The 26827-nt window shown below is 45.1% G+C and overlaps 1 protein-coding gene across 2 annotated transcripts in view; it reads right to left on the reverse strand.

Annotated features, from left to right (window-relative positions):
* Window positions 1-581: 581 nt before the first annotated feature.
* CD247 (CD247 molecule) overlaps window positions 582-26827 on the reverse strand; it is a 98816-nt gene continuing 72570 nt past the window's right edge. The window contains exons 2-8 of one of the 2 annotated variants that reach the window (XM_073304902.1): window positions 21785-21891; window positions 16291-16344; window positions 12994-13080; window positions 11593-11625; window positions 9512-9568; window positions 7887-7928; window positions 582-4435 (exon numbers count right to left, since the gene is read on the reverse strand). In XM_073304902.1, coding sequence (XP_073161003.1) covers window positions 4370-4435; window positions 7887-7928; window positions 9512-9568; window positions 11593-11625; window positions 12994-13080; window positions 16291-16344; window positions 21785-21891 — 446 coding nt within the window. In that variant the 3' untranslated portion in view covers window positions 582-4369. Of the gene's footprint in view, window positions 4436-7886; window positions 7929-9511; window positions 9569-11592; window positions 11629-12993; window positions 13081-16290; window positions 16345-21784; window positions 21892-26827 lie in introns of both variants that reach the window. The other variant, XM_073304892.1, reaches the window with a different exon arrangement.

Here is a 26827-nt window from a genome sequence, read left to right on the forward strand (position 1 = left end):
TGCTTTAACTTTCTCCAAACCCTACAGAGTTGCCAAGTCTGCCCTCCCTCCCTTGATTAACGTTGAACTCTGGCATATAGCAGCCCGTGACCTGCAACCTGGGGAGTGACCCCCTAAAGCCTCTGAATGTCGCTGCTTAAAAGCTACTGCAAAATGAGGGCAAATTGCAATCTTATACTATTTCTTTTGGTTACAAGGGGTCCTCTCGATTAGTCTGTGAATATCCAAAGGCAGCCTCCCTCCAATCTGTGCATGAAACTTCCACAACTGCCTTTCCCCGCTCTCCTGGTGTCAGGACTACACTGAAACTCCAGGGTCGGGCAAGCCCCTGAAGGTTTCTTTCAGCTGAGTGCTGTGCACACACTACTCATCCATTTCTTTTTTTCTTTTCTTTTTTTAAAAAGGACCAAAAAAGAAAATTTTCCAAATATTTAATTTTCTTCTTTATTATTTGACAATCTTGTATCCTCCGGGCTGTCCAGAAGCTGCATCCTTGATCCCTTCCACCTTTACTTTGAATGTAGTTCCTCCACCCCCATGGGAAAGAGAAGCTTTGACAGGTCACGATGCGCTGCTATAAGCTGGGGGGGGCGGTTTCTTTGTTTTGTTTTGTTCTTTTAAAATTTCCAGCCAAAACCAAAGATTTCCTAATGATTGTATAAACTCAAAACAAACAAACAAACCAAAGACAAAGGGGCGTCTTCAGCAATCCCATCTGCGAGGCCAGCCCTGGTAGAGGAGGAAGGGGTTCCCAGCAGGCTGCTAAAGTGGAAAGACTGGCTTCCCATGGCCCGATACTGTGTGGCTCTTCCGCAGCAAAGTGGACTCAACCTGAGCCAGGCCATTTCCATCCCACCCTTTGCTAATGTGTTGCAGAGGAAACTTGCTCTTTAAGCTCACAAAAACCCAGGGTGCAGCCACTAGGGGAGGTGGGTTGGGAGAGCAGAAGGGTTGCTGCAGCCAATGGGACTCCTCAGATTGGTTGAGAAGCTGAAGACATTGGTGCATGATTGGCTGCTCTGATAGGTGCTTTAACCCTTTGGGGGCTGGGTGATGTTGATTAATACACGCTGAGGTGCACTTCTGAGCTTTTTTCCCTACTGCCCCCCACCCCCCTCCATAACTGCTTGGAAGAGGCTGTCCTGATGTGAGAAATCTCTGAAAGAAGAGAGCTTTTCATTTCTCCTCTAGTTTCTTTTTTTCTATATTTTTATTATTTTTGCAGCACCACTGTGCAACTATGCATTGTATTTCTCAACCTTTTATGCTTGGTAGATGCCTGTGACTTTTTAACTTTGGGGGGGGATTGCAAATGAAGGAACTTTATACATGGATCTTTTTAATCTCAGTTGATTGGGGGGGTGTTTGGTTCTAGGGTCATACAAGCTCTATCCCAAAGCAAAATCCAAATGTTAATAATATTAGCCTGATGCAGATACCAAAGATAATTTCTTTCCTGCAGAACCTTAGACTTGTGTATTAAGTACGATTACCCAGCACTTGCATTAGTCTAACCTCAGTAATTCCAAAGCTTAGATGTATATTTTGGTATATTTCTGGGATATTAAAAAAATTGTCGTTTAAATTCTTGTTTGTTTCAGTGTAATGCTCTTAAAGTCATAGCATGGAGATAACTGAACTGTCCTATTCTTAGTAGTTTGAAATAATAGTATTTTTGTATGTTTTGGGTGTGTCTATGTATGTATTAACATAACAGTTTTCACTGCCTAGGTGTTCATAATTAAAAAAAAGAATTAAAAAGTTCTAAAGTGTACATAATATTCCATAATGAACTTCCACCAGACTGTCAGTTTGGATTGCATTTTCACTGATTGCCATTCCCAGCTGGGATTCCTTATTTTTTTTTAAGGAGACAGCATCCTTAAGGACCTGAATTTACTTTTTACATAACTGGGTCAAAGAGTGTTTTCCATTATTTTCAAGGGGAGGGGGGTTTTAGAAAGTGGCCCGAGATTTATTTAAGAAAAATCTTGGAAGCATGTTAGTCTGAAAACTATCAGTTTCTCGTTGAGTGAAAAGTTGGAATTTGGGGAAAACCCTTTCCGCTGAAGCTGGCCAATAGCTTTTAGTGAAGCAATGAGTTGTGAATAGTCTGTGGGGGAGTCCTTTTATGCTTCTCTTCAGCCAAAGATCAATTTGCAGTCTGGGTGTTAAAACCCTTTTTCTCACCTCTCCTCCTATACTATCACTTGTACACCTGGGGTCAGCTGAACACTTGAAGTCAGGGACCTTAATGCGACACTTGTACCCAGATGAAACACATTCTCATCTGGTCTTGAGACTGAAATGTGAAAGACCCCTATGATTTTGAAACTGATATCTTTTTCTTGATGGGGGGATAAAAGGGATGCTGTTTCTTTAAAGATGTCCCCCATCCCCCCTGCCCCAGTGGCTGCCTGCAGGTGGCTATAGGCATTGAGAGATTGTGTAGATTACAGTGAATCAGGATGAAATGGTAGATTTTGTGTAGATGCATTTGTCTGCTGTAATTTTTTATATATATTAAACTTACTGTAACTGTACAGTTCATTTCTGTTGTAAACATCATTAAACCATTTTCCAAGTGTTTTAACATGTATGCACTTGTTTGTGGTTTTTAAATACATGTCAATAGTTTGCGGGCAAAAAATTTCCTTATTTCTGTTCTTCAGATCCACCAAGCTGGGCCTGAGAGATGTTCCCTCTTGCTATTTGTCAGTTGTGCCCAACAGATTGCAGGATATTGTGGGTGATCAGCTCTTTTCTAGAAGCTTTTGCTCTGGCACCACGGCATTGTCCACTCTTCTTTTTTAGAAGAGAAGCAGCAGCCTGGGTTGTCTTCTTGGGACCGTGGGCAAAGTTTCTTGAATGTAAAGACTGAATTTGGAAAATAGGAAAGGATGCAATTACCATGTGCATAGCACTAGGGCCAGCCTGTTAGTCTTCCAACCACCTTGCATGTTCGATGCCTTGCGAGTCCTGGAAGAACTACTAGAGCCAGAGACTGCATAAAGGGGAACTCCCCCGCCCCTGGTTCGTGGTTGTCTTATTCCCTAACACAGATGAGGGTTTTTTTTAAATCCAACGGCAGGAATGGCACAAGGCTCAGGTAAACACATTTACGCATCCATGGCTTCCCCATCAATTTTATTACCTTATCAAAAACCGTCTGAATTGCTGAACCACCATCACCTTTGTCTTGAATCTGTGTTGCTCATCTTTAAACTTATTCTGCAAGGTATTTACAAATTCTTACATTTCTTTCGGCTTTTGTACACTTTCCTTAGCAATATACTCATCACTTGCTGGCATTGTTTTATATAACAGGAACATACTTTGGTGCTGTACTTTAAGTGGGGAAGGAATAGCCCTTAAAAAATTGTGTGGCTTGAGCAACAGTGAGGGAAGAGAGAGGTCAAGTTTTGGATTGTCTTAAAAACTTCCCTTTTTAATTAAATCCCAACTTTCCCAGTGTTCTCCAGCATTATTTCAAATGTCAGTCCTTACAGAGGCCTAGTCCCCTGGCTCACATCATAATGGATGATGGAGGTGGTAAAATCTGTATGCTGCACCACTCCTGTTTTTACTGTGGAACCTCGCCGGTAAAGGCGTCCTAGCTTTCATATATTTCCATTAGCATTTCTGGATGCCGTCCATGTGCTGCAAGAGCTGTTCACACTGGGATGTTGTTTTCTTCAAGCTTGTTGCAGCCGAGCACTGATTCCTCCTCAGCCTGCTTTTAGCATTTGTCTTTCACTCAAGGAACATGTCATCGTCCACAGTAAGAACAGCTCTCCACAGCTAAAACCAGCTTAGAAATAAAGCTAAATTTACAGCAGAAAAATATTGGCGCGAGACTGCCCTAGTTATGCTGATGCAGATTATTCTTCCTGTAGATAATACTGGGCGTAGCTATAGCACCTTCCTTTCGAGGACCTTTAAAAGTGCTTTAGCCAGTAATTAAACATCAGCCACTTGTGAGGTGAGGTGTAGTTTGGGGGGGGGGGGGGTTTGCTATTTAAATAGCCAGAGAAACCGGCTCAACGAGGAGGAAGAGAACCCAAAGTCCTAGTCTCCTGCCCAACACTTGCTGGTACAAAACAGCCACGATCATTAGGAATAGTTTTACAGATATGTACATTTAAAAGCTAAAGCTTGAGATTGTATAGTTTTGAAGGGGGGAAGGGAGGAGGGGAACTAAATCCAGACTTGTCCTACTTTGTGCAATGAATCGCGCATATGTAATTTGCAGTCCTGAAAAAATGGGTGTTGACTGAATGGCCTTTTTGGAGTGATGATTGTTTCCCTTCTCTCCTCCCCCAAAGCTTCTGGACTTCTCCGTCTTGCCCATCCACTGCATGAATGCCACTTAGTGAGGGGGCAACGGCTGCATCTGGAGGGCATCATATGTGTCCTTGGTTGCAGAGCTGAGTCCCTGAAAGAAGAAAGAGAGGGTAAGGCGGATGAGGTAGACCTTGGACCAATCGCCTGCCTTTAGTCTTCAGCACACTAATCTGGTCTGTAGCAGTGATGAGAGGCACTTGTTCAGATCACTATTTCCCTTGAAGATGAAAGGTCAATGGCTATCAGTTACCCTGAAGGTAAGATGCATGCTGAATACGGGTTAATGGAAAACGCTGCTATAGTAACTTACCCTGAAAGCTCAACAGTGCTTTACAATACTAGCCTCAGCAGCAGCACGTTCACTCACATAGTGGCTATGTCTGAACAGTGGACAAATGTGTCAGCTAGGCAGAGCTATGCACCACAATAAGCTATGACCAACTGACCGTGCATTCTGCTTCACTAAATTTGCCTCTGCACTGACCCAAGTAGGAATTTCGACAGGACACCTGAGTTTAATACCAACTTCTGCCACCAGCTTGGTGCATTTGGTATGGCAGCAGCACTGCAGATGGAAGAGTACTCATCAATCCCTTTCTCCCCAGTTCAGTCCTCTGATTTTCTGTTCCAAAATGGTCTTTGGCATCACTCCGTTAGCTGTGACAAATGGCTTTATTTACTTTACTTGTCCCAGCATCCTTTGCACTGATTGCAACAGATTACTAAAGTGATGAACAAGCAGCACACAAGATTCTGGGGTACTTGAGGCCCAAAGGCTCCACCTACAGCTAACTGACCAACAAGCTGCTGGGACTCCTGCAGGCTGTAGATACTGGCTAAAAGCAAGATGCTCTGTGCCGCTTTAAAGGTATGTTTCTTAGCTCAGTGGCTGATACTGAACATTCATAGGTTTACTTGGTCCTCCAGCCAGTCCTACCTTTCTGGGAGTCTATAATCTCACAAGGGCCTAGTCGAAACCAGCTTTGAACAAAATCATTGCGGCTGGTTAGAGCTGATCAGCCAATGACCATTCAGGTTCATGGCGACTTTTCAGGTATGTATGGATCTGCGTAAGTTATGTTTACTGGGGATGTAGAAGATCCAGGTTCAAGTCTTTGTTCTGCCTGATTGCGAACAGAGGGTTTTTCCGTACCCCGACTCATTCCAAATCAGGCCAAGTAGAGACTTTAACCTGGGTGTCCCATATCCCAACCCAGTAACCCAACAACCCAGCTGTAGCATGCGTCCGCCTCCATTCCACTTCAGCAAAAATGTTCTGTTCTCCTACTGGGGAATCTGTAGTGATCAAGCCTGCAACTAAGGCCTTCGTGGAGAAAGCATCTCAGGGAGATCCCACTCAGTCCTCAGCTACAAGTATGACCACCATGACAAAGTTGCTCACCGAAAGTTAAGTGTAGGAGAGAAGGGAAAAAACCTTTTTTCCCCACGTCCCCCACCTTGACTCTCCATGAGGGACTTCCCTAGGGAATATAAGATGATCATCTCAGTTTCAGTGCCTTTAATATATCTGCCAGGCTCCTCCAAATAAACTTCACTACTGGAGAAGGGCACTTGGGCTCAGGGTCAAGCCTATATTTTGGTTCAGTTCTGCTTCAAGCCACCAAAACAAAACAAAAAGTTTGGTTACTGTTTCGAACTGATTCACATCAAATTTCAGTCTTAGTGGAAGTAAACTCAAAGAGTTAAAACTTACAATTGAAGCTTTTTTTATTTTGACAGTTTATTTTTCAACTTTAACATGAGTTTTCATAGTGTTTTTTGTTAAACTTTTTTAAGAACACTGTGTTTTAGTTCCCTCAGATCACATCTTCAACCATTTGCTCTTTCCTATATGGGACCACTGCGGTGAAAGGATAAGTGAGTTTAGGGCATGGGCCCTGCCTTGGGGTGGGGGGGGGGGCGCATCTGTAGGAACGCATTGCCCCAGGGATGGAGAGCTTTTCCCTTGGACTTGAAAAGTTACTAACTCCTGGGACCAGGGAGCATTCCACTTCTTCTCTCCCTCCAGGGGAACCTCAGAGGCTATGGCTGCACAGCAATAAGAGACCCATGGCACAGGGTCTCAGAGCCCAGGTCAGTGAGCTCACAGGGTTCAAGTGGTGGGGCTAAAAATAGCAGTGTAGATGTTTTGGTTTTGAAATCGGTCTCAAAGGCTGGGCTTCAGCCTGAGCCAGCTGACCTGGGCTCTGGGACTCTCCGCCAGGGGATTTTATTGGCACATAGACAAATATCCAGTAATGCTTCATCTAGCTCTGGGCCCCTGGCTGGTGTACAGTCCTGAGCTGCCCCCTCCCTCCCTATGCTTGTGGACTTGCCTCCTTTTATTCTCCTTATACTAGGGCTTGGTCTACACTAGCAACTTAGGTTGGTTTAACTGCGTTGTTACAGCACCATTCTACTGACCTAACTCATGGTGTAGACAGTGCTATGGCACTGGGAGGGCTTCTCCCCTCGAGCTAGGTACTGCCTCTCAGGGAGCTGGAGTGCCTGGGCCAACCAGAGAAGCTCCCCTGTCAGCGTGGGTAGCATCTTCACTGAAGTGCTACAGCCTTTAGTGTAGACAAGCCTCAAGCCAGGCCTGGTGGTTGTTTCATGAAAGAAGTTCACAATAGTTTAAAATATTGAGCTTAAAAATGCCAAACCTTTATTTTAAACCCGTCACCCAACTTTTTTTCTTCCAGTTCAGTTCCGGTTCAGGTAAAAATACCAGTTTGAACTGGTGCTGCAGCGCTGGTCCAACTCCCTGCTGCTAACCTACCCTCTCCGCTAGTGGTCAATGCCACATGTGCCAGAGAAAATGAAAATCCCCTAATGAACCTGCCTGTTCAATACTGTGAGATAACGAAAGTAGCTGGTGGTGAACTAAGGAGAACTAAGTTTTTGATTTCACCTTTGAGTCGCTGCAGGTGCTAGGCAGCCCTTAACCAACAGTTGGTCATATTAGGCAGCAGCTAAGTCGAGCTACTTCAAGAACAACCAGACACATACTTTACATGTTTCAGAGTAGCAGCCGTGTTAGTCTGTGTTCACAAAAAGAAAAGGAGTCCTTGTGGCACCTTAGAGACTAACCAATTTATTTGAGCATGAGCTTTCGTGAGCTACAGCTTATGCTCAAATAAACTGGTTAGTCTCTAAGGTGCCACAAGTCCTCCTTTTCTTTATCCTTTACATATTACAGCTGACCTATCTGGACCAGGGACTATAGAGCAGACAGAGGGAGCAAATGATTGTTTTAGGAAGTCCAGCTGCCAGAGTTTTGGGACTAGTGTGGAGCACCTCCTTCTCCTGCTGGAAAATACAAATAGCAGGGACATTTTAAGGTGATCTGGGCTACTTTTAACAAAGGGTTACAGCGGGGTGTTCTTAGCTTTGAAGTAGCAGCAGCATATCGCCTCTGGTCACACAGACACTCTAAAGCCCCATAGCATCATCCATTAGCAAACAAAGGTTAGACATACAGTTAGGGGCTGCAATCCAATTACTGAATTAGATGAGAACATTAATATGTATGCACTCCCTACCTGGTAGACGCCATCGTTCCCTTTGCCTCGCCGCCTCTGGTGCTTTGGGAAGTAAGAGAAGCCATGGATTAATAGCCACTACTGCTTTGTGTAGTAGGGGCACTGTGATTTACTGTATTTCAATATGTAGTGTTCACAAAAGTGCCTCCTATTTTATAGGCCAGATACAATTAAGAAACGGCCCTCATTTCTCAGGTGGTGACTGCTGCATGCCAGGTGGGGGCCAAGTGACTCTGCACTCCATTAAATACAGAGGACAATGCAGTAAGTTTCCTAACCTTCAGCTCTTCACCCAGCGTTAATTTTGTGAACAGCCTATGATGCAAAGGAAGCACTCATGGGCCCTTTAGGAAACAACAAACTCAAACAGCATTCAGTAAAATGACATGCACGTAAATAGCCCCAGAAGCTGTCGGTCTCTCTAGGCTTTCAGAAGAAAAACCGGCCTTATCACCTGGATTCCAATCAATGAAACATTTCCCTTGGAATGGTGTTTTGTCAGATCAACCAGCTGACCACAGCGTCATGCAAGATGCAGGTTTCCAAGTGAACCAAGTGTGACATTTCAAAGAGTGGCTGCAGCAGTCCTTAAGCACTATGATGTATGTATGAAAGGGTGAGCTGACAAGCTGTATGCACACCCCCATCTGAGGGGGTTAGGTGAACATTATCAGCTGTCATGCCCACTAAAGTTAAAGTTTACACTAAATACCCTTGTTTTCACAGCTTTCTGAAACAAAATACTCTTATTGAGGATGAAATTCTCCAATTTGTCTTTTTCTGAGGGTGAATTTTTTTTTGGACCTTTGGGCCCAGGCCCATATCTGTTTGAGTGACAGGAAAAGGAAAGGGGTATTTACCTTTTTTTAAAAACAAGTCTACCTATGCAATTTTAGCAAGAACTACCATAAAGATGCTTGAGAGTTGAAACTCAGCAAGGGTATGATCCTTACCCAGAACCATGAGTGCCTTTATTTGGTTTGAGGGGGGGGGAACTGGAGCCCTTGTAAACTGTGCGCCAAGCGTGCAAAACAGACTTTTCCCAGTGATGTTTGCAAACTGACACATAGTCCAAAATTCACTTGGCATCAAACATTCAGAACTTTGAAACTACAGCACTGCTTTTCTTCAGACTTTCCCCTGAAACTTAAATTAAGCTGGGAAGGAAGAAAATTGGTATAAATAGATTTTAAAAATCAGCACATTTAATTTTTTCCCTGAAGTTATTCTGCAGGCACAGAACTGAATGCCCAGCATAACGGCAGCGGTGTAACCGTTTGTTTCTAGTATCGATGGGACACAACCTTCTGTCTAACCTCTAAGGCTGCACTCAAGTCATGAACAGAAGTAAAAGTTACATTAATAAGACCTGGTTTTTATCGAGTGCTTTTCATCAGTAGCTTTCAAAGCACTTCAATATTTAATGTATTAGCTGTTTGGAAAGCACTAGTAGACTGCAGCTGCTACTGGAAAGAAGTCAATTCTTGCTTTAGTGGGGTGGTTTGTTTTGTTTTTTTTAATTGGGAATTAACTTTGTGTGTGTTGTAGTGGGAACCTCTTATATGGGATGGAAAATTCTTTGCATCATTATACCTGCCCTTCTTGAAAAGAAAGGTACCACTCACCTCTCCCTTCTTCCCAATTTCACTGTATGCCTCGCCCATCTTGTCCTTCTGCAAAGACTGGCAACCAAATTTAAAGAACAGCATTAGCAGTGTAAGAAGTCGTGCTAGCCCCATTGATATCCTTAGCCCCACTGCAGAGTTGCTCCTTTCCCTCCCTTTCACTTCTAATCCCTCCCCTCCCTCAGACGACTCCTAGCCTTAACTCCATCTATATGAGGTTGGTTCTTTGAGACCTTCTCCAGTCCAGTCTCTCTTAAAGCAGTTTCTTGGAAATTTGACAGCTAATCAAATACTTCTGTATGATGTTTAGCTCAGTCTTCCAACCCTTCTCTTAAACTTAAAAAGGGAGGGTATCATCCTGTTTCCTATATGTTCTTCCAATCTTCTTTTCCAACCTTCTAACTGCAAGCATCCAGCTTAATGCATTCATTTCCACTGTATTCAAGATCTGCTTCTCTCTTCCTCAGTGCCCAGCATTCAGAGCCACGCAAATGTGCAGGCCTTATTACTGTCTTGCAAGATCTTTGTTTTCAATTTGCTAGGCATTCGCCTATTGTAGAGCACTCAGCTCACTTCTCTCCATTTAGTCCATGCCTTTCCTGTTCTGCTTAAGTTAGTTGCTGAGCTCACCTTTATCCTCTACTATTGAACCTAGGTCCTTGAACTTCTGTACCTGTTAGTAATGGCTGCCCTCCAGACATAGTCTTGGCATCTTCCTGCAAGGTATCGAATCAACAGCCCCTATACTCTGTTTTATTGCAGCTGATTTTCATGCCCTTTCTTTCAAGTATGCCCCTCCATCTCTGAAATCTTCTTCCACTTCCTCTTTGCTCTCCCCCACAAGCACATCATCAGCTGCAAAAAGCATGCGGCAGGGTGCCACGCTCTGGCTGTTTTCTGTGAGTGCATTAAGCACCCATGTAAATAATAAGGGACTTTTTGCCAAGCCATGGTATACTCCAACTCTTACTAGAGACTGTTCAGTTTCTCCATATGGCCTTCTAACTGTGGTACGCCTGATACAGATCCTGGATGAGTCTGGCTAGCCTTCAGCCATCTGTTTCATTCTCATACACCACCAGATGACTTTTCTTGGACTGTGGTCATGAAGAGTCAAGATCGATTCGTACTATGTGCAGAGTTTTCCTCTATAGCTCAGACTAGTTGGTTTTTGTGTGGCACATTGCATGGGACAAGCCAATGAATATGCAGCATGGATGGAATCTAATGGACTATTTATTCTACCAGTACTTCTTCATAGCACCAACTCAACTAACTTGTAATTGGCTCCTTCACTAGAAAATCCCAGGGTCAACCAAGGTTCAGAACAGCTCCTCTGGCTGTAGAGTGGTGACCATATCACCAAGGGTTATAGGCACCCTATTTAGAGAGAAAAGCTGAACTGAGGGCTGGCACAGGGTACTGCTCAGGCTATAGAGGGAGGGAGAGAAAGGAGCTCTGCAAGGTCAGAGGAAGAGGATATCCTCCTGGCTGTGCTATGGGAAGGGGTTTACTAACTCTCAGGGACCTGCTGCAATCAGAACCTGTGCTAACTCAGGTGGTGCTGAAAGTCTGTAAGGGAAACCGATGGACTCCTCCATGCAGCTGTAAATTCCCAACACAGGATGAAAACCCAGGGAGAAGTTGAGCAGGACTCCAGTGCTAATTCTCCAGGTCACTATGGCTGTCTGCTACCCCTCAGGGTAGGATATTGTTCCCCTTCACTGTGGTAGTGTTAATGAACCAGTATCCTAAGTAAGATGCTTCTGGGGATGCAGTTAGTTACAAAGGAAGTTCTGCCAATGTTACTTCAGAGAGAGCAGGCAGGGGGCCAACTGGAAGCAAAAATATTCCATAGACTGGGGCAGTAAGTGCTGGGGGTAGGCAGTATCTCTCTGTACAGTCCCCATCCTTGCCCTATGAAGTGGGTCAGTCTAGCTCATTTTGGGGAAAGGTGACAGCCTGGGGAACATATCCAAAACCTGACCCACACAACATCAGCACAGAGAGACACTGCTGCGTGAGAGAGTGTATCAAACACTGCCTTGAGCACTCTGCAGCTCCTTCGTTGGGTTACTCACAGTGTAAACAGCGTCCTGAGGCTTCTTTCTTCTCTGCTGAAAAACAAAGGGGAAGGGCTGAGTACACAGCACTGTGTCAGCATCCTTTACCTCTGTGCATAGGCTGTGTACGAGCCATAGCTATGAAAATGGCATGGTTATGTACTGCCATGTTTCTATGTATCCAGTGGACGCATATTACTGCCATCTTTTTCCACATACGGCTCTCCAGTCTGGCACCTGGACAGATGTGTGTAGAAGAGCTGCTGCTTTGAAGTTGTTTATTTTTATTTGTTATGCTTACTGAAGCCTTATCCTTCCTCCCTTGATCTGCATCACAGGGAAACACTGAGCAAGGGGAAGGCGTCCCCTCCCTCTTCAGCAGCAGTGAGGTCTCAGCAAGTGCAGTTACTTTAGCAAGTGCCAGTGAAGTAACATAAGAGTCAAAGTGTCACACAGATCTACCGTGAGCCACTCAGCCCCTGTATGCCCTGCCCCCACATCCGTTGGGTTTGAGATGGTGTGTGATTTCCTATTCTGGGCTGTTAGCTCCTAAGAAAGGCATGGGTAAAGATTTTACTGTCTGCACATCAAAGGCTCCAGCCTCGTGTTGTGTTAGGACTCTTCTGTCTCTATCCAAGGTCGTCCCTTGCCTTGTGAGAGACCTGAAGAGAGTTAACTTCAGGCTTCAACACGAGCAGCTAGCAGGGCGTTCTGAGTCCCCTGAAAGGAGGAGTGTTAGGCTCAAGATTGTTGCTGGCCCAGCTATGTTAGGGAGGTGATTACCCAAAAAAAGCATTGGAGATATACTAGCAACGCCCTCCTAGAATGGACACAGGTATGCTGCCAAAACTGCCTGCAGCTTAGGTCAGTTCCCTGAAACAAACAAACAATCTATAGTGCCGTAAGTGCAGTTTGTGCTGGCCCAGCTCCGCTGGTTTAAAAAACAAAAAACGCATACACCCGCCTCACCAACATAGCTATGCCAGGAAAAAGTTTCAGGGGGTTATGTGAATTATGTCTAGCCCTAAGCCCAGTGTGGCTAAGGGCATATAGGACCCTTCTCACAAGAGGTTGAGCTGGTGCAGGATTTCCACAACCAAGTCTGTTTATATCCAGCAGCCCTCAATTCTAGCCACACCACGGCAGCGTGCCAGCTGCAAAAGCCTGATTAAGGTTGAATTGTCACTTGAGAATCTCCAGTAACCTGCTTCAGCATTAAGGCATCTACTCCGGTTGTGGACAAGTCCTGAGGGGCAGCATAGATGGTACATCAGACATGTGTGGCTAACAGAGGATAATGGTGCCCTGTACACGTTAGCCAGGACATCGTGTGAATGGGTACATGCACATCTTTGAGAGAGGGTAAGCACAAAAGGAAGGAAGGAAAGTTAAACAAGAGTGCAAGTTAGAGGAAATTACCTGATTTCTCCCTCCCATTTCAAGGTCAGAGCCTCTCTTTTTAGTTCCCAGAACATCATAGTCATCTCTGGTTGTACGAGACAATTTCTGCAATGAAAAAGCAAAAGAAGTCAGAGTGACAGAGGCTGTGTTAATAAGCAACTTAGATCTTGGATTAGTTAACACTAGAAGGAAATTCCAGTTCAACATCCAATTTACTGCACAAGTTATAACTGATAAATAAGCCAAAAAGTAGTTTTAAAAGAAAAATAATCAACACTAATGATCTAGAGCTGTATGCATCAGCCACCCTGCTTGCTAGTCTATCCACTAGAATCCAGATCTTCCGGACCCTAGAGCTAAAGGCAAATCACAGTTAGTTGAAATAGGATTATGGTTTTTATACTGTCTCCCTCTAGTAGCTGGGGATGTATACTCAAACACTGGAGCAGATTTGATTGTATTTAACAGAAGACACACTGATACCATATCTATATCAGCCATGACATTACACCATTGATGTTTGTCCCCCTTTTAAAAAGTCTTGATTTGCATTCAATAAATTCAGGAAACCCTTTGCCTGAGCTCACTCTTGATTGGACTGTTTACTTTACAAAGTAGACAAATATGAGAGGGCTGTGATAGAAGTACCCAAAATTAGGCATGATATAAAAAGAGGATAGATCAGGTGCTTCTGTTCTCCCCATCTCATATCAAAAGAATGAGGGGACAGTCAATGGACTTGAAAAGATGGCAAATTCAAAACATACAAAAGAAATACTTTTTCATCCATTCAACAATTAGATGATTCTTTGGCCACAGGATGTGGTTGAGGTCAAGAACATGGCAAGATTCAAAAAGACTGTACATTTACATGGATAAGACTATCCAGAGACTAATAGCTAATGCTAAAAAGTTTATTGGAAGAAATCTAATACCTTCATGCTTCAAATCTTAAACTAATCTCTAGCTATCTGGGGCTAGGCAAACACTGCACGAGGCCCAGATTCTCACATCTGCCTACTGTGGAGTTGTTTGTATTATCCACTGCAGCATCTGATACTGGCCACTATAAAAGACAGGATATTGGTCAAGAAGGACCATGGATCTGATCCAGTGTGGTACTTCCCCTGTTCTAGGATACATAGCAAGTCACATGACTAGACCAATGGAGACATGGTGACTTGAGCCACAGGAGATAAAGTGATCCCTGTTACTTAAAGAAGAACCAAAATCGCCCCAGTAGTGCTCAGATTCTGCATGTCTGATCCCACCCCATCTTCCATTCAAATCCAAAACCTGGAAATGGACAGTTCCTACTTCTGGGGTCTAGCTCTGATCTTGCCTAGATCCCCCTGCCCCCCACTAGATTCCACGCTCACCCTTGCTATCTTCTGGGAGGAAGAGCCACAAGCCTCCACCCTTCCTGGGCTCTTTAGAGTGGAGCCACCTCAGGGACTACACAAAGGTTTTTGGGTGTGCAGTTCCTGTGCGGCACACCCGCAGCAGGGAGCAGACATTGCTGCTGCTCCCCTCAGTGGGGAGAAGAGGGTCAAGTCAATTACTAGCTCTTGCAAAGCGCCAAATACCTAGGAGCCAGGTATGGGAAGGGGTTTGTGGATGCCTCATTCAAAAAACCGCAGGAGCAGTAAGTGCGGGCCCTATTGACAGAGAGGATGTGGGGGAACAGGGGTTGAGGGAGGGTAAGCAAGCAAGCAAGCAAACAAACAAACATGGCGCAGTGAGATTTCCACCATTTGGATTCTAATGCTGGATCCAAATTCAGACCCAGACAGCTGTCAGGGTCAAATAAAAATACAACCCCCAAATGTTACTTCTGGGGGTATTTGAAGTTAGATCTGGACCCCAGCAGGTCAGTGAGTCTCAGTTTACACTGAAATTCATCCATTTGCTGCAGCTCAAGACAAGATCAATTTCTGACCAGTAGGCTCTTCCACTTACTCTGGTCTCACCAAGCCTGAGAGGCAGGTTAAAAACATCAGTACAAGCATATTCCTGTTCTAGGGCTGATGCTGGTTAATTAAGCAAGGGTAGCATGACATAACTCTCTCTCTTGTCCCCTTCCCAAGAGTTTACTATACTAGTGCCTTGTCATGGTTGAATGGAAGATAGTCATGCCACTGTGCTGTGCCATATTGTCCCTATCAGAAAAGGGAGAAACTGACAGGATGCAAGTGTGTAGAAGAAAAGCTATATAACTGAACAGATCTCTGAGCATTAGCCAGCCTCCTTACCTGAGAACAGGTAAAAAAATCAATCAGTGTAAATATATTAGTTTATAAACCTTTAATCACCCTCCCTCATTTCTAAAGGTAAAATAATAAAATTCTAGTAAATCTAAAATAAATTCCTGTCAGGAGATCAACAGCACATTGAGACATTTTGGGTTGTTTGGGTTTTTTTTAGAAGACATACAATATTATGTATTTTTACAAGTAAGTGTCTAATAGTGATAGTACAAGCATATGGAGCTATTACAAGTGTAGTGCTCTGGTCCATTACTAGAGTACTCCTTTATAACCTTATATAAGCTTTATAACCTTTATAAGCATAGAGGTTAGACTTGGTACCTTACAGACAACCTATGGTCTACTCCCTTTCCAGCAACCCACAATGCAACATTCAAGCAATAGTTAATAAATAACCTGGGAAGAGTTCACATTTGACCCTTAAAGCGTTGCATTCCAGATATCCATATTCTAAACCCTACCACACAGAGCAGTGAAGAGACACAGGTGCCTTAATTGGGGCTACTCAAATACGTACCTACTACTCAGTGTGAGGCAGTACTGCAGGGTCAGGCCCCCTGCAGAGGAAAGCATACGCTGATGGGCACATGTGTGTTTCATGGACTTACAGACAGCACTCTGTGATCCACACACCAGCTCCTGTGCATGTATTGAACTGGCTGCATCTGCCAACTGGAGAGCGCTGGCTCAATACTGGAATTAATTGTTCCCGCCCTTCTGGTGAATGGACATGCCAAGTGCACCTCCTGCACATTAATAGCGTCAAGCCTTAAACCAGAGTCCTAGTGTTCTGTTGGTAACAGGTGAGTGAGAAGGAAGTTTCCCCCACGGTGAGCCATTAGGAGTTCGCCCCAGTGGGAAGTCACTTCCTCTTGTAGCTACTGCACTGCCCACTTGTGATTGTTCCTCATTAGTCTGCCTCATCCAGCCCATCCTGAGAGCCTTCTGGCCAGAAGAAAGTCACCTCATTCAAAGGACAGCAGGAGAAGAGAGCATGTCTGGATGAGCAAATTAAAAACATGTTGACACAAGAGCAGCAGTCACTTACATTATACACGTCATTCTGATCCTGCAGAGCTTGAGATTCAGGAGCGTTGCTGAACTGAAAGAGAGAGACAGCAAAGTGAGCACCTGGTAATGGCAACATAGTAGACACAGCCCCCGGGGGAGTTATTCTTACCTTAGGTGGGGAACCTACAGACTAACAGCCCTGCCAGTGCCATCAAGAGTTTGCCATCTGGGGTGCCCAAAAGGGCCAAAAAACTATACAAATTCCTGCCCTGCTCTCTGAGGGAGCTTTCCTTTGTATTTCAGTCCACTCTCAGGCTTGGTCATCCTTTTAATGGTGCTTTATAACAGTCCTTTGGAAGCTGAAACACAGACAGGATTTCCTACTGAATGTTCCCCTCCACTGTGCCCGTGCACACCAGCATGCTACAGCAGGGTCACCGTCAAGCTCCAAGCCAGTTATTGGAAAGTCTCTTATGAGGGCAAGGGCTGCTAGCATTAATGCCAGGTCTTTCATGGGTCCCGCCCTGCAGGATCAAGCTCTAAAAGACTAAGGACACCTTTTAAGTCTCCAGGCTGCGCAGCGGCAGAAGGTGCTATATAGATTGGGGGAGGGGTGTTTGAAAATTTTCCTCTTAAGTCTGAATATTTTTGCTCCCATCTGCACAACTCTTGCAACCAACCACACACACTTCTCCTTGGCCTGCCCAGGCTTAGTTGTTTGTTGTTGTTGGGGTTTTTTTCGGGGGGGGGGGGGGGGTGAAAGAGCAGCAATTTGAGTTCTGAGATTTTTCAAAAAGTGAAAAACCACCAAATTTTTACAAGTGTTTTAACCTCTCATAGCTCAAAAGGAGCTTGGCCTAAACATTTCCAATTTGTTTTATGCACTGAAAACTAGCAGACAGACTCCAGAAATGTAAACTTAGTCTGACATTTAGGTTTTTTTTTTTCCCCCCCCCACACGAATGGCATAGCCTCCTTTGAATATTTGGCATGCCCTGTAGGCTACAGAGCTGCTAAACCTCCTTCTTACTACAATGGAGTTTACAAGGTTAGTTTGCATTGCCTATATTCATTCATTTTAAAAAGATGCATCTCTAGGGGCCCATCTGGTGCTCTGGGCCTCTGTCTCATACATTCATCACAATATAAGCAGACAAACGTGCACCCATAAATATATCCACGTCAAATGACACCCTCCTCAGCAGACTTACTAAGAGAGAGAAGAGACAAGCTTTGCTGCGTGCTTGGAAGATTAAAAAGTCTGGGCTCCAACAGATTGTGGAGTGGGGTTCAAAATAGAGGACCCTCAGAGAGCACCCTGCTCGCAGCTCCTCACTTTTATAGTGGTCACGCCATTTCAGCCTCTGCTGATCCTGACTAGCACAGTACACATTCATGGAAAGACAGACAATCTCAGGTAACTAGGTCCCAAACCTACAACGTCTGCTAGTGCAGTTTGATTCCTATCAGCTAAGGCAGGTGCTTTGCCCATGCCATTTTGAATCAGGCACAGTAGGACATTGACTCAGTGCCAATACATTGGCTCCAAGCACACCTCTATGGAGCAGCTGTGCCTGCCATGTTGGGGTACCTCCCCCCAACTCCACTACTTTGAAGGGACACAGGCATTGCTGTATACCCGTTAGCGCCACACTTACAGCTAAAGCACTTACCCCAGACAGCACATTCAGAACTTGCATTTAAGATCTCTGAGACCCCAGCCTTGCATGGGTGTGGAGTGGGCTCTAGCAATCAGTATGGATCTCATAACCTCTGCAGTCTGAAGGTGCTTGCTGGCCCTTGTAGCAGGCTTAAAAGGGGGCTGGAGCAGTTGTAGTCGCACAGACCCTGCCAAAGCAGGCTGATGGCTTGTCAGGGGCCATTATCAATTCATTTATATACAATTCCATCACAGGGCAATGAGACAGCTAGCAGTTCTTTGAAGGCCTCCTCTGCCTATGCAGCAGCCAGGAGAGGTACCAGTTCTACAGCCTAATAGCTAAAGCAAAGAACTGACAAGCTCTACAGACATGCAGAGCCTCTAAATGCCACAAGACAAAATAGCTTCTATTCTAGTAATTTATGAGATCTGCTGGGGAAATGGTTACATTTTTAATTGCACTGAAGCTGCTCTGGGTCTCCTGGGGAATTCAGCAAAGCTTCTTTGTAGCCAACTTTCTACACAAAAAGGCATCACACAAAAAGCTTTCTACCTCAGACATGCCTACGTAGCAAAAGATTGATGGAGGGTTTGTCTACACAGAATGGTTTTGAGACTATATACAGGGGTAATGGGGAGAAATTTAGTGGCCTATGATATACAGATCAGACTAGAGGATCTGACTGTCTCTTCTGGCCCTAATCTATGAATTTAGGCAAGGGCTTTGCACTGCACGTACGTACAGAACTTTGTATACAGACACCACTTTCTAGAGAGAAGAACACCAGGTAGACAGGACTTGCGTGTACAGACTCTTCTTGCTGAGGGGAATCAAAACAGCTCCTCTTTGCTCTCCCCATCATGACACTGGGAAGGCTGCAGACTCCAATTTTATAGCTCCATCTTAAATAAATGGAGTGGTACCAGCGATGGGTTTGTCATCCTGCCTCTTCCTCTGAAGCAACAACTTAGTTATTTGCTATCACTGAATTATTACTGTATACACATTCAGTTAACAGCTAGACAAATTGCAGAAGGTAGGCTATTCCATCTCCTACGGGTAAAATCCACTACCTAGGACATCTCCAAGTAGATTACATGCACCTGCTGACAATATTCAAATCACCCTGCAAATCTGTTAACCTTAGAAGGGGAATGAATTTCTCTCACTTTGATTTCTCACTTTAAGAGAAGTTCTGGGCTGGGAACAAGCAACTGCTGGGCTAGTTCAACCCTGCTTCAGCATCTTGCTGCTCCAGGTTCACAAGCTCCCTGGCAATTTTACTGAGCCGCGCCTAATGCCCGCTCTCTTTCCCCAACAGCAGGACAGGTCCATGACTCCTGCAGTTAAGTACAACGTGTACTTGAGGGGCATCTGTACATCTGTCTTTTCGCTCTGGCAGGCTCACACAGACTAGCAGTCCTAGAGCAGCACTTTCATCTGGATTTATAACGGCAGCCAAAAAAAAAACCCCACAACTCCTTCCTGCCACTGCTGAGTTCCATTCATTTCTTCTAAAACTTTCTTCCTTCTGATTTTCGTGGTGCATATGCTGCCTTGGGACACTGTTTATCTGTGGAACAGATGAGTGCCAGCAGCTGCAGGGCAAACCACCCCTCTGCCAGCCCCAACTAGCATACCTCCGCCCTGCCTGGGAGTACCCGCGAGAAGAGAGATCCAGTTCCAGGCCTATTCAATCCTTGGCTTCTCCACTGCAGGCTAACAAGGAAGGTGCCTGTTTTGAGTGGGGTTTTGGGCTGAACCCATTGATTAGAGTAGACTGAAACCAGAGGGAGATTTCTCACTTCGCCAGTCAGAGCGGAGATGCTGGGAAGGGCTGCTTGCCTAAGCCAGGGAGAGGAGGGACGCTCTCCTCTGTTTTTAGCAAAAAGCAGGGGTTGTGCTTTTCCCCGGCCCCCTCACATTGGCCTCTGGGGGGAATTGGACTGAAGCCACCAACTCCCTTCATGAGTCACTGAACAGTCCATCACTGCCCACTTACCCCTGTCACAGCTCCCAGCTGGAGCCAAGCCTCCTAAGACTCCATGTATCCATTACCAGTCCCCAACTCGACATCCAGAGTGGTGGTTTTAAACACAGTTTAGCTTGGGATTTATCCTCCTAAGTGCTCAGACCCTGTTCCTGAGGTATTCCTCTCTCACCATTTATCATGGTCTCTTCATTTCAAAGAGGCATAAACCAACTCACAGTGCTGACCCAGCATCTCCTCCCTAGTCTGTGCAGCCTCTGGTAACAGTGTCCACCACTGTTGTATCAGAGCAGCGTACAGAGTTAAGAAGGACCCAGAGCTGCCAAGGTCCTCCGGCTTTATTCCGCTGAAGCCAATGAAAGTTAGGAGGCTAAATACCTTTACAGCTCTGGGCCAAGGAGACTGGCATCTATCATGTGAGGTTTCCTCCCCTTCAGGGAAAGGTTATGTCTCAGAGTTTTCACCTGAGACAGCCAACATCACTAGTCACTTTTGAAGTTTGGGTACAGTTGAACTGCATGGAGGCTACTTCAGTTAGAGTTCCCCAGCTACTGGTGTTCAAGTTTCCATCCATCCCTCTGACACCACCTCCTCTCTGGCAAAAATGCCCATCTTTACTGCCCACTTCTCCCACACCAAGCCTTGTGCAGAAGGAAAAAATAATCCCCAACAAAATCGGTAGGCCCACTGCTTTATCCTTCCTCAAATTCTTCCTCTGTTATGATGCCTGTAAACACCACTAGCAGAGAATGCCTCAGCAAGGAAAGGCTACTGTTTATTTTGCACAAGCATCCACATTTTACGGTTATTTTGTCCCCCATCCCCACTCCTGTTTGTCTGTTTTATACACCCATTTTGTCTTGTCGTAAGTTGAGATAGTTATCTTTCTGAGGCAGGGACTGTCTTTTCATTACCGTGACTGGGCCCCATGGCACAACAATAACAAACATGCGCACAATGGCTACCAGACCCACAATTCCTTGCTCTGTTGTCAGAGTGTGTTGGGGTCCCTGAGCCTTCAGGGCTGAACTATTATCACGTGACTGTCATGTTGCCTAAAGGCAGGAAGAGCTCTGACCACGGCTTGAATGAGGCAATATCAGGCTGGGGCTGGTTGGCATTGTTCTTTATGTCTATACCTCATCCAAAGACCAGGCCAAAGATGGGGCATGAGCCAAAAATCACCTACAAGTTCTAAAGTGGAGAGAGAAGAAATGCATTTTGGATTCAAGATCGTGTGGCTGCAGATGCTGAATCCTCACAGGATGTGGACTCTGGGGAACCTTGCCATCATCACCCACAGTGACTAGGTTGGCTACTTTCTGAAAGCTCCCAGGCCCCTCCTTGTACTTTCCATATTCTGATGGTGAGTGGGTGCGACTCTTGAAGGAGCACTGCCTGTTTCTTTTTAATTAACCCACCAGTACAGATCACCAGCTGCAATGTTTTGCTAGATTTTGCATTTTATGCTTGGGACTCGTGCACTTCTGGGCCCTGCTCTGGAAAAACAAAATCAGTTGACTGCTCACAGCCCACTTCAGAAAAGGAAAGGCCTTACCACAAAGGAAGTTGCAATAATCCTACCATGCTTTCCCTATATCTTCAACGCTCAAATACTGAACTGCTTTCACTCCCGCCAGATCCCAGTGCTTAGCAACAGGCTCTCAGGCATCACAACGATCAAACTGCAAACCCAGCACTTCTCATTTGCAATGGGAGCCAAATGATCATAGGCTTATACACCAACTTTCAAGCCAGGCAATTATCCAAGAAAAGCTGATCTTCCCCCAACCACTTCCCAGTCCATAGACAGACTGGATTACGTGACAAACACCTAATGGTTCAGTGTTTTGAGGAGACACTGTGGCAATTAGACTAACCTTAGCTTTCAAAAAGAGGGCCGTAATGATGACTGCATAGATGAAGAGGATCCCATCCAGTATGTAGCACAGTCTCGGGTCTGTCAGTCCCGGAACCGGTGCAGCATCTGTACAGAAATACCAAGTACATTAATAAAAACAAGGTCATCTGGGTTATAATATACAGGCTGGCGTGTATATGGCTTTGCTGCCCTCTACTCAACAGAGCAACAGCCACTTCAGTGTGTGTGATTATGTACCCCCATAGCGGCTGGAGTCCTACAAAAGGACATACAAGCCCTAAGGCAACTGGCAGTAAAGGAAGACTCTCTTTTAGCACAAGAGGCTAAAGATGACTGTTATGAAGCAGAAAGTCCAGGTTCTATTCCCTGTGGCATGTGTGCACAGTTTTAGCTGGCGACTAGGACATCTGCACATCTATGGTCAAAGATCAGCTACAATGCAGTTATTTGAAGAATGCCTGACATAGACAACTACTACCCATCAAGTCGGTCATTAGGATCCAATATTATCCCCTGCAGGGAGTCATGGCAACAAGAAGTTGTGACACAGAAATGCTGTTAAGTGTTGGTGTTTATGTTCTGGGCCCAATCAGATGATATGGTTCAGGTTACCTCCTGATCCCATCTTATGGCAGGCAGCAGAATGCCCTGACTCCAGTGGCACCTATTACAGTCATGACTACACCTTTTCAGAGAACTAAAAAGAGGAGCCAGAGCGGAGAAATTCAGCTGTGGAGCCAAAAGTTCAGGTCCAGAAGTTGGAGCAGTCTTAGATCGAGGGTTCAGGTCCAGAACCATCTGTAGAGGAAAGGTTACAGTGTAATCTAAAAAGCAGAGAAAGATCACCTTTCCGGGAAACGGAGGAAGGTAACAGGTTATTTGAATTGCAGAATTAGAGGGAATTCAGAGAAGGGTGAAAAAAGTATCAAGAGTACAGAAAACTCATATGAAGAGAGAATGAAAAGTCTGGGATTGTTCGCCTTAGGAAGGAGATGAATAAGAAGGGACAAGTACATAAAATAATAAATGGTGTAGAGAAGGTAGACAGGGAGAACAGCAGTTCCCAGTCTCATAACACAATTAAATTAAAAAGGTGGCAAATTCAAAACTGATACAAGGAAATACTTTTTCACAAAACATGTGATTAAACTATAGAACTCATTACCACAGGAAGTTGTTGAGACCAAGACTTTAGCAAGATTCAAACTTGGCATTAATACAGATATCAAACATATCCAGAATTACCATAATTCATTATAAAAATTGTGGAAGGGGTATAAAGCCTCATGCTCCAGGGTCTAAGCCAACCTCTAACTATTAGAGATCAGGATGAGACTCACATCTGCTACTGTAGGGTTCTTACACCTTTTTCTTTACAATCTGCTACTGGCCACTGTCAGACAGGATACTGAACTAGATGAACCTTGGATCTGACGCAGCCTGGCAATTCCTATGCACCACACATGACAGATGTTAGTCACGTTGCTTAATGCATTACTGGAACACACGCTGATATTACGGTGGATGAGGGTGGTATAGGAACCTTTACCGAATAGAACGTTCTATATGCTGGATCTCTATTCTGATTGGTGTTCCCACACAGGCCACTCACTCTAAAAAGCTTTTTGCAGATAACGTTTTTTCTATAACAGCCACATCGATGTGAGGAAATCTGCCTTCTACAGGATCAAAGTGTCCAGTAAGTTAATGGTGCTGGATTTAAAGAACTGTATTCATAGAGAGAGACTGGGTACACTCAAACTTTTAGTCATGTTTTAACTCTTGATAATACAATTGTAAATTCTAATGTGGACACTATACCAGTATTTATTCCAGGACACAAATGTTTGCTGCTAGTTGTGTTTAAACTGAAGGGATTATTACACTGAGGCAGACGAAACTGTCAATACCATAAAATGATTTTTCTAAATTAGGAATTGACATTCAATTCAAAACAGTTCATGTGATTAGAAACCACACACTTACAGGGTATGTCTACACTTTGAGCTAGGGGAGTAATATCCAGCTTAAGAAGACACACCCACGTTAGCTTTGACGGAGCTAGCATACCAACATAGCCGTGGCAGTGTTTGCAGCAGGAGGGGCTAGCCACCCTGAATAATTGTGTAGCATCTTAGAGAGGTGTGTATTCAGGGTGGCTACTCTTCCACTGCTTGCACCGTCACACCTAGGGAAAGAAAGTGGTATATGATCCTCACCCTTCTATAAATGCCTTTTAAAGGATACTCAACATACTTTACAAATATCAATTAATCTTCACCACCACACTCATCTGATATAGGATTATACCCCACTTCCAAAAAGGTAAACAGAGGCAAGGAGAGGTTAAGTCACTTGCTCAAGGTCCCACAGTAAATCTATGGCACAGCTGGGAACAGAATCTGGTCTACACTATGAGTTTATGTCGAATTTAGCAGTGTTAAATTGAATTAACCCTGCACCCATCCACACAACGAAGCCATTTTGTCGACATAAAGGGCTCTTAAAATCGATTTCTGTACTCCTCCCTGATGAGGGGATTAGCACTGAAATCGACATTGCTGTTTCGAATTAGGGTTAGTGTGGACGCAATTCGATGGTATTGGCCTCCAGGAGCTATCCCACAGTGCACCATTGTGACCGCTCTGGACAGCACTCTGAACACTGATGCACTGGCCAGGTGTACAGGAAAAGCCCTGGGAACTTTTGAATCTCATTTCCTGCTTGGCCAGGTGAGCTCACCAGCACAGGTGAGCATGCAGTCCCAGAATCGAAAAAGCTCCAGCATGGACCGAATGGGAGGTACTGGATCTGATAGCACGGATTCGTCTCCCCATACAGCGATCAGAACTATGTTCCAAAAGACGAAATGCCAAAACATTTAAAAAAATCTCCAAGGCCATGACGGATAGAGGCTCCAGCAGGGACGCAACACAGTGCCACGTGAAACTTAAGGAGCTCAGACAAGCGTACCAGAAAACCAAAAGAATCAAAACAGACACCCCAGGACAGAGCCCCAGACATGCCACTTCTACGCTGAGCTGCATGCAATTCTAGGGGGAGCCGCCACCACTACCCCACCCCTGTCCATGGACTCCGATGATGGGGTACTCTTCGCCATGCCTGAGGATTTTGCGGACGGGGAAAATGAGGAGGACGACGACGAGCTTGAGGAGAGCAGACAGCACACCGTTCTCCCCAACGGCCAGGATCTTTTTATCACCCTGACTGAAATGCTCTCCCAACCCAACCAAGCCAGAGAAGGGACCTCTGGTGAGTGTACTTTTTAAATATAATACATGTTTTAAAAGCAAACATTTTTTAATAATTAATTTGCCCCGAGGACTTGGGATGTTTTTGTGGCCAGTACTGCTACTGAAGAAGTCTGTTAACATGTCTGGGGATGGAGTGGAAATCCTCCAGGGACAACTCCATGAAGCTCTCCTGGAGGTAATCAAAAAGCATTTGTAAAAGGTTTCTGGGGAGAGCAGCCTTATTCCGTCCTCCATGGTGGGACACTTTACCATGCCATGCTAGTAGCAAGTAATCTGGTATCATTGCATGACAAAGCCTGGCAATGTGTGGTCCTGGTGTTTGCTGGCATTCAAGCAACATCCGTTCTTTATCTCTCTGTGTTATCCTCAGGAGAGTGATATTGTTCATGGTAACCTGGTTGATATATGGGAATTTAATTAAGGGGACATTCAGAGGTAGCCGCTCCTACTGGGCTCTTTGCTTGTAGCTGAAAAGAAATCCTTCCCACAGTTAGCCAAGTGGTGGGGGGAGGGGGCATTGGCACTGAGCTGTTCACGTTTGGCTAGCAGTGATCTTCCCTGATACCAGCCATGCAGTGGGGGGAGGGGTAAAGTGATCATCCCAGAGAATTGGATGGGGCGGGGGGTTAGTTTGGTTTCTGCTGCTGCACATTAACATGAAAACCACAGCACTAAATGGCCAACTCAACAGGCTTTGCTTGGTATGGGAAAGGAGGGCGCTGCTGTTATGAAGGTTGCAGAAGCTGAAAGACTATGGCTTACCATGGCCACCTGCAAGCCGCATTCTGTTGCCCGGCCCTGCTTGTGTGTTCTCTAACACCAAAGCCGCAGGCACTCAATATAAGATGCAAAATGCGACCTTGTACCGAAATCACATGTGCTATGTAATGTGAATAGTGTTGTTCACCGTGAAAGAGTATAGCCATTGTTCTGTAAACTGTATCTTTTTAAATACTTCACTCCCTTTTTTTCCTCCCGCAGCTGCAAATGTTTCAAGCCTCCCTCCTCCATCCCAAAGGCTATCTCAGATAAGGTGGCGAAAAAAAAAGCACGTGCGCTGAAATGTTCTCTGAGGTCATGCAGTTGTCCGGCACTGACAGAGCTCAGCAGAATGTGTGGAGGGACACAGTAGCACAGTACAGGAAAGCAGCCAATGAATGTGAGGACAGGAGGGACGATCGAGATGAGAGGTGGCGGCAGGAAGTTCAGAGGAGGCAGGATGCAACACAGGGGCTACTGCGGGATCAAACGGACATGCTCCGGCATCTGGTGGAGGTTCAGGAATGGCAGCAGGATCACAGACTGCTGCTGCAGCCCCTGTTTAACTGCCCTCCCTCCTCCCCAATTTCCAAAGCCTCCTCACCCAGACGCCCAAGAACGTGGTGGGGGGAGGCTCTGGGCACCAACCACTCTACCCCAGTGGACAGCCCAAGCAACAGAAGGCTGTCATTCAACAAGTTTTGAAGTGGCCTTTTCCTTCCTTCCTACCCTGCTCCCACACCCCACCCAGGCTACCTTGTGAGTTATCTCCCTATTTGTTATAATCAATAAATAAAGAATATATGGTTTTTAAACTACAGTAACTTTATTTCCTTTGCAAGCAAGTTGTGATCGAAGCGGGGAAGGCGGGTGGCTTACAGAGGATTAGAGTCAACCAAGGTGGGCGGCGGGGGTGTTCATCTAGGAGAAACAAACAGAAGTGTTCACACGATACCCTGGCCAATCATGAAACTGGTTTTCAAAACTTCTCTGATGCGCAGCGCTTC

This window comes from Lepidochelys kempii, chromosome 1, assembly GCF_965140265.1.
Source record: "Lepidochelys kempii isolate rLepKem1 chromosome 1, rLepKem1.hap2, whole genome shotgun sequence".
NCBI lineage: Eukaryota > Metazoa > Chordata > Testudines > Cheloniidae > Lepidochelys > Lepidochelys kempii.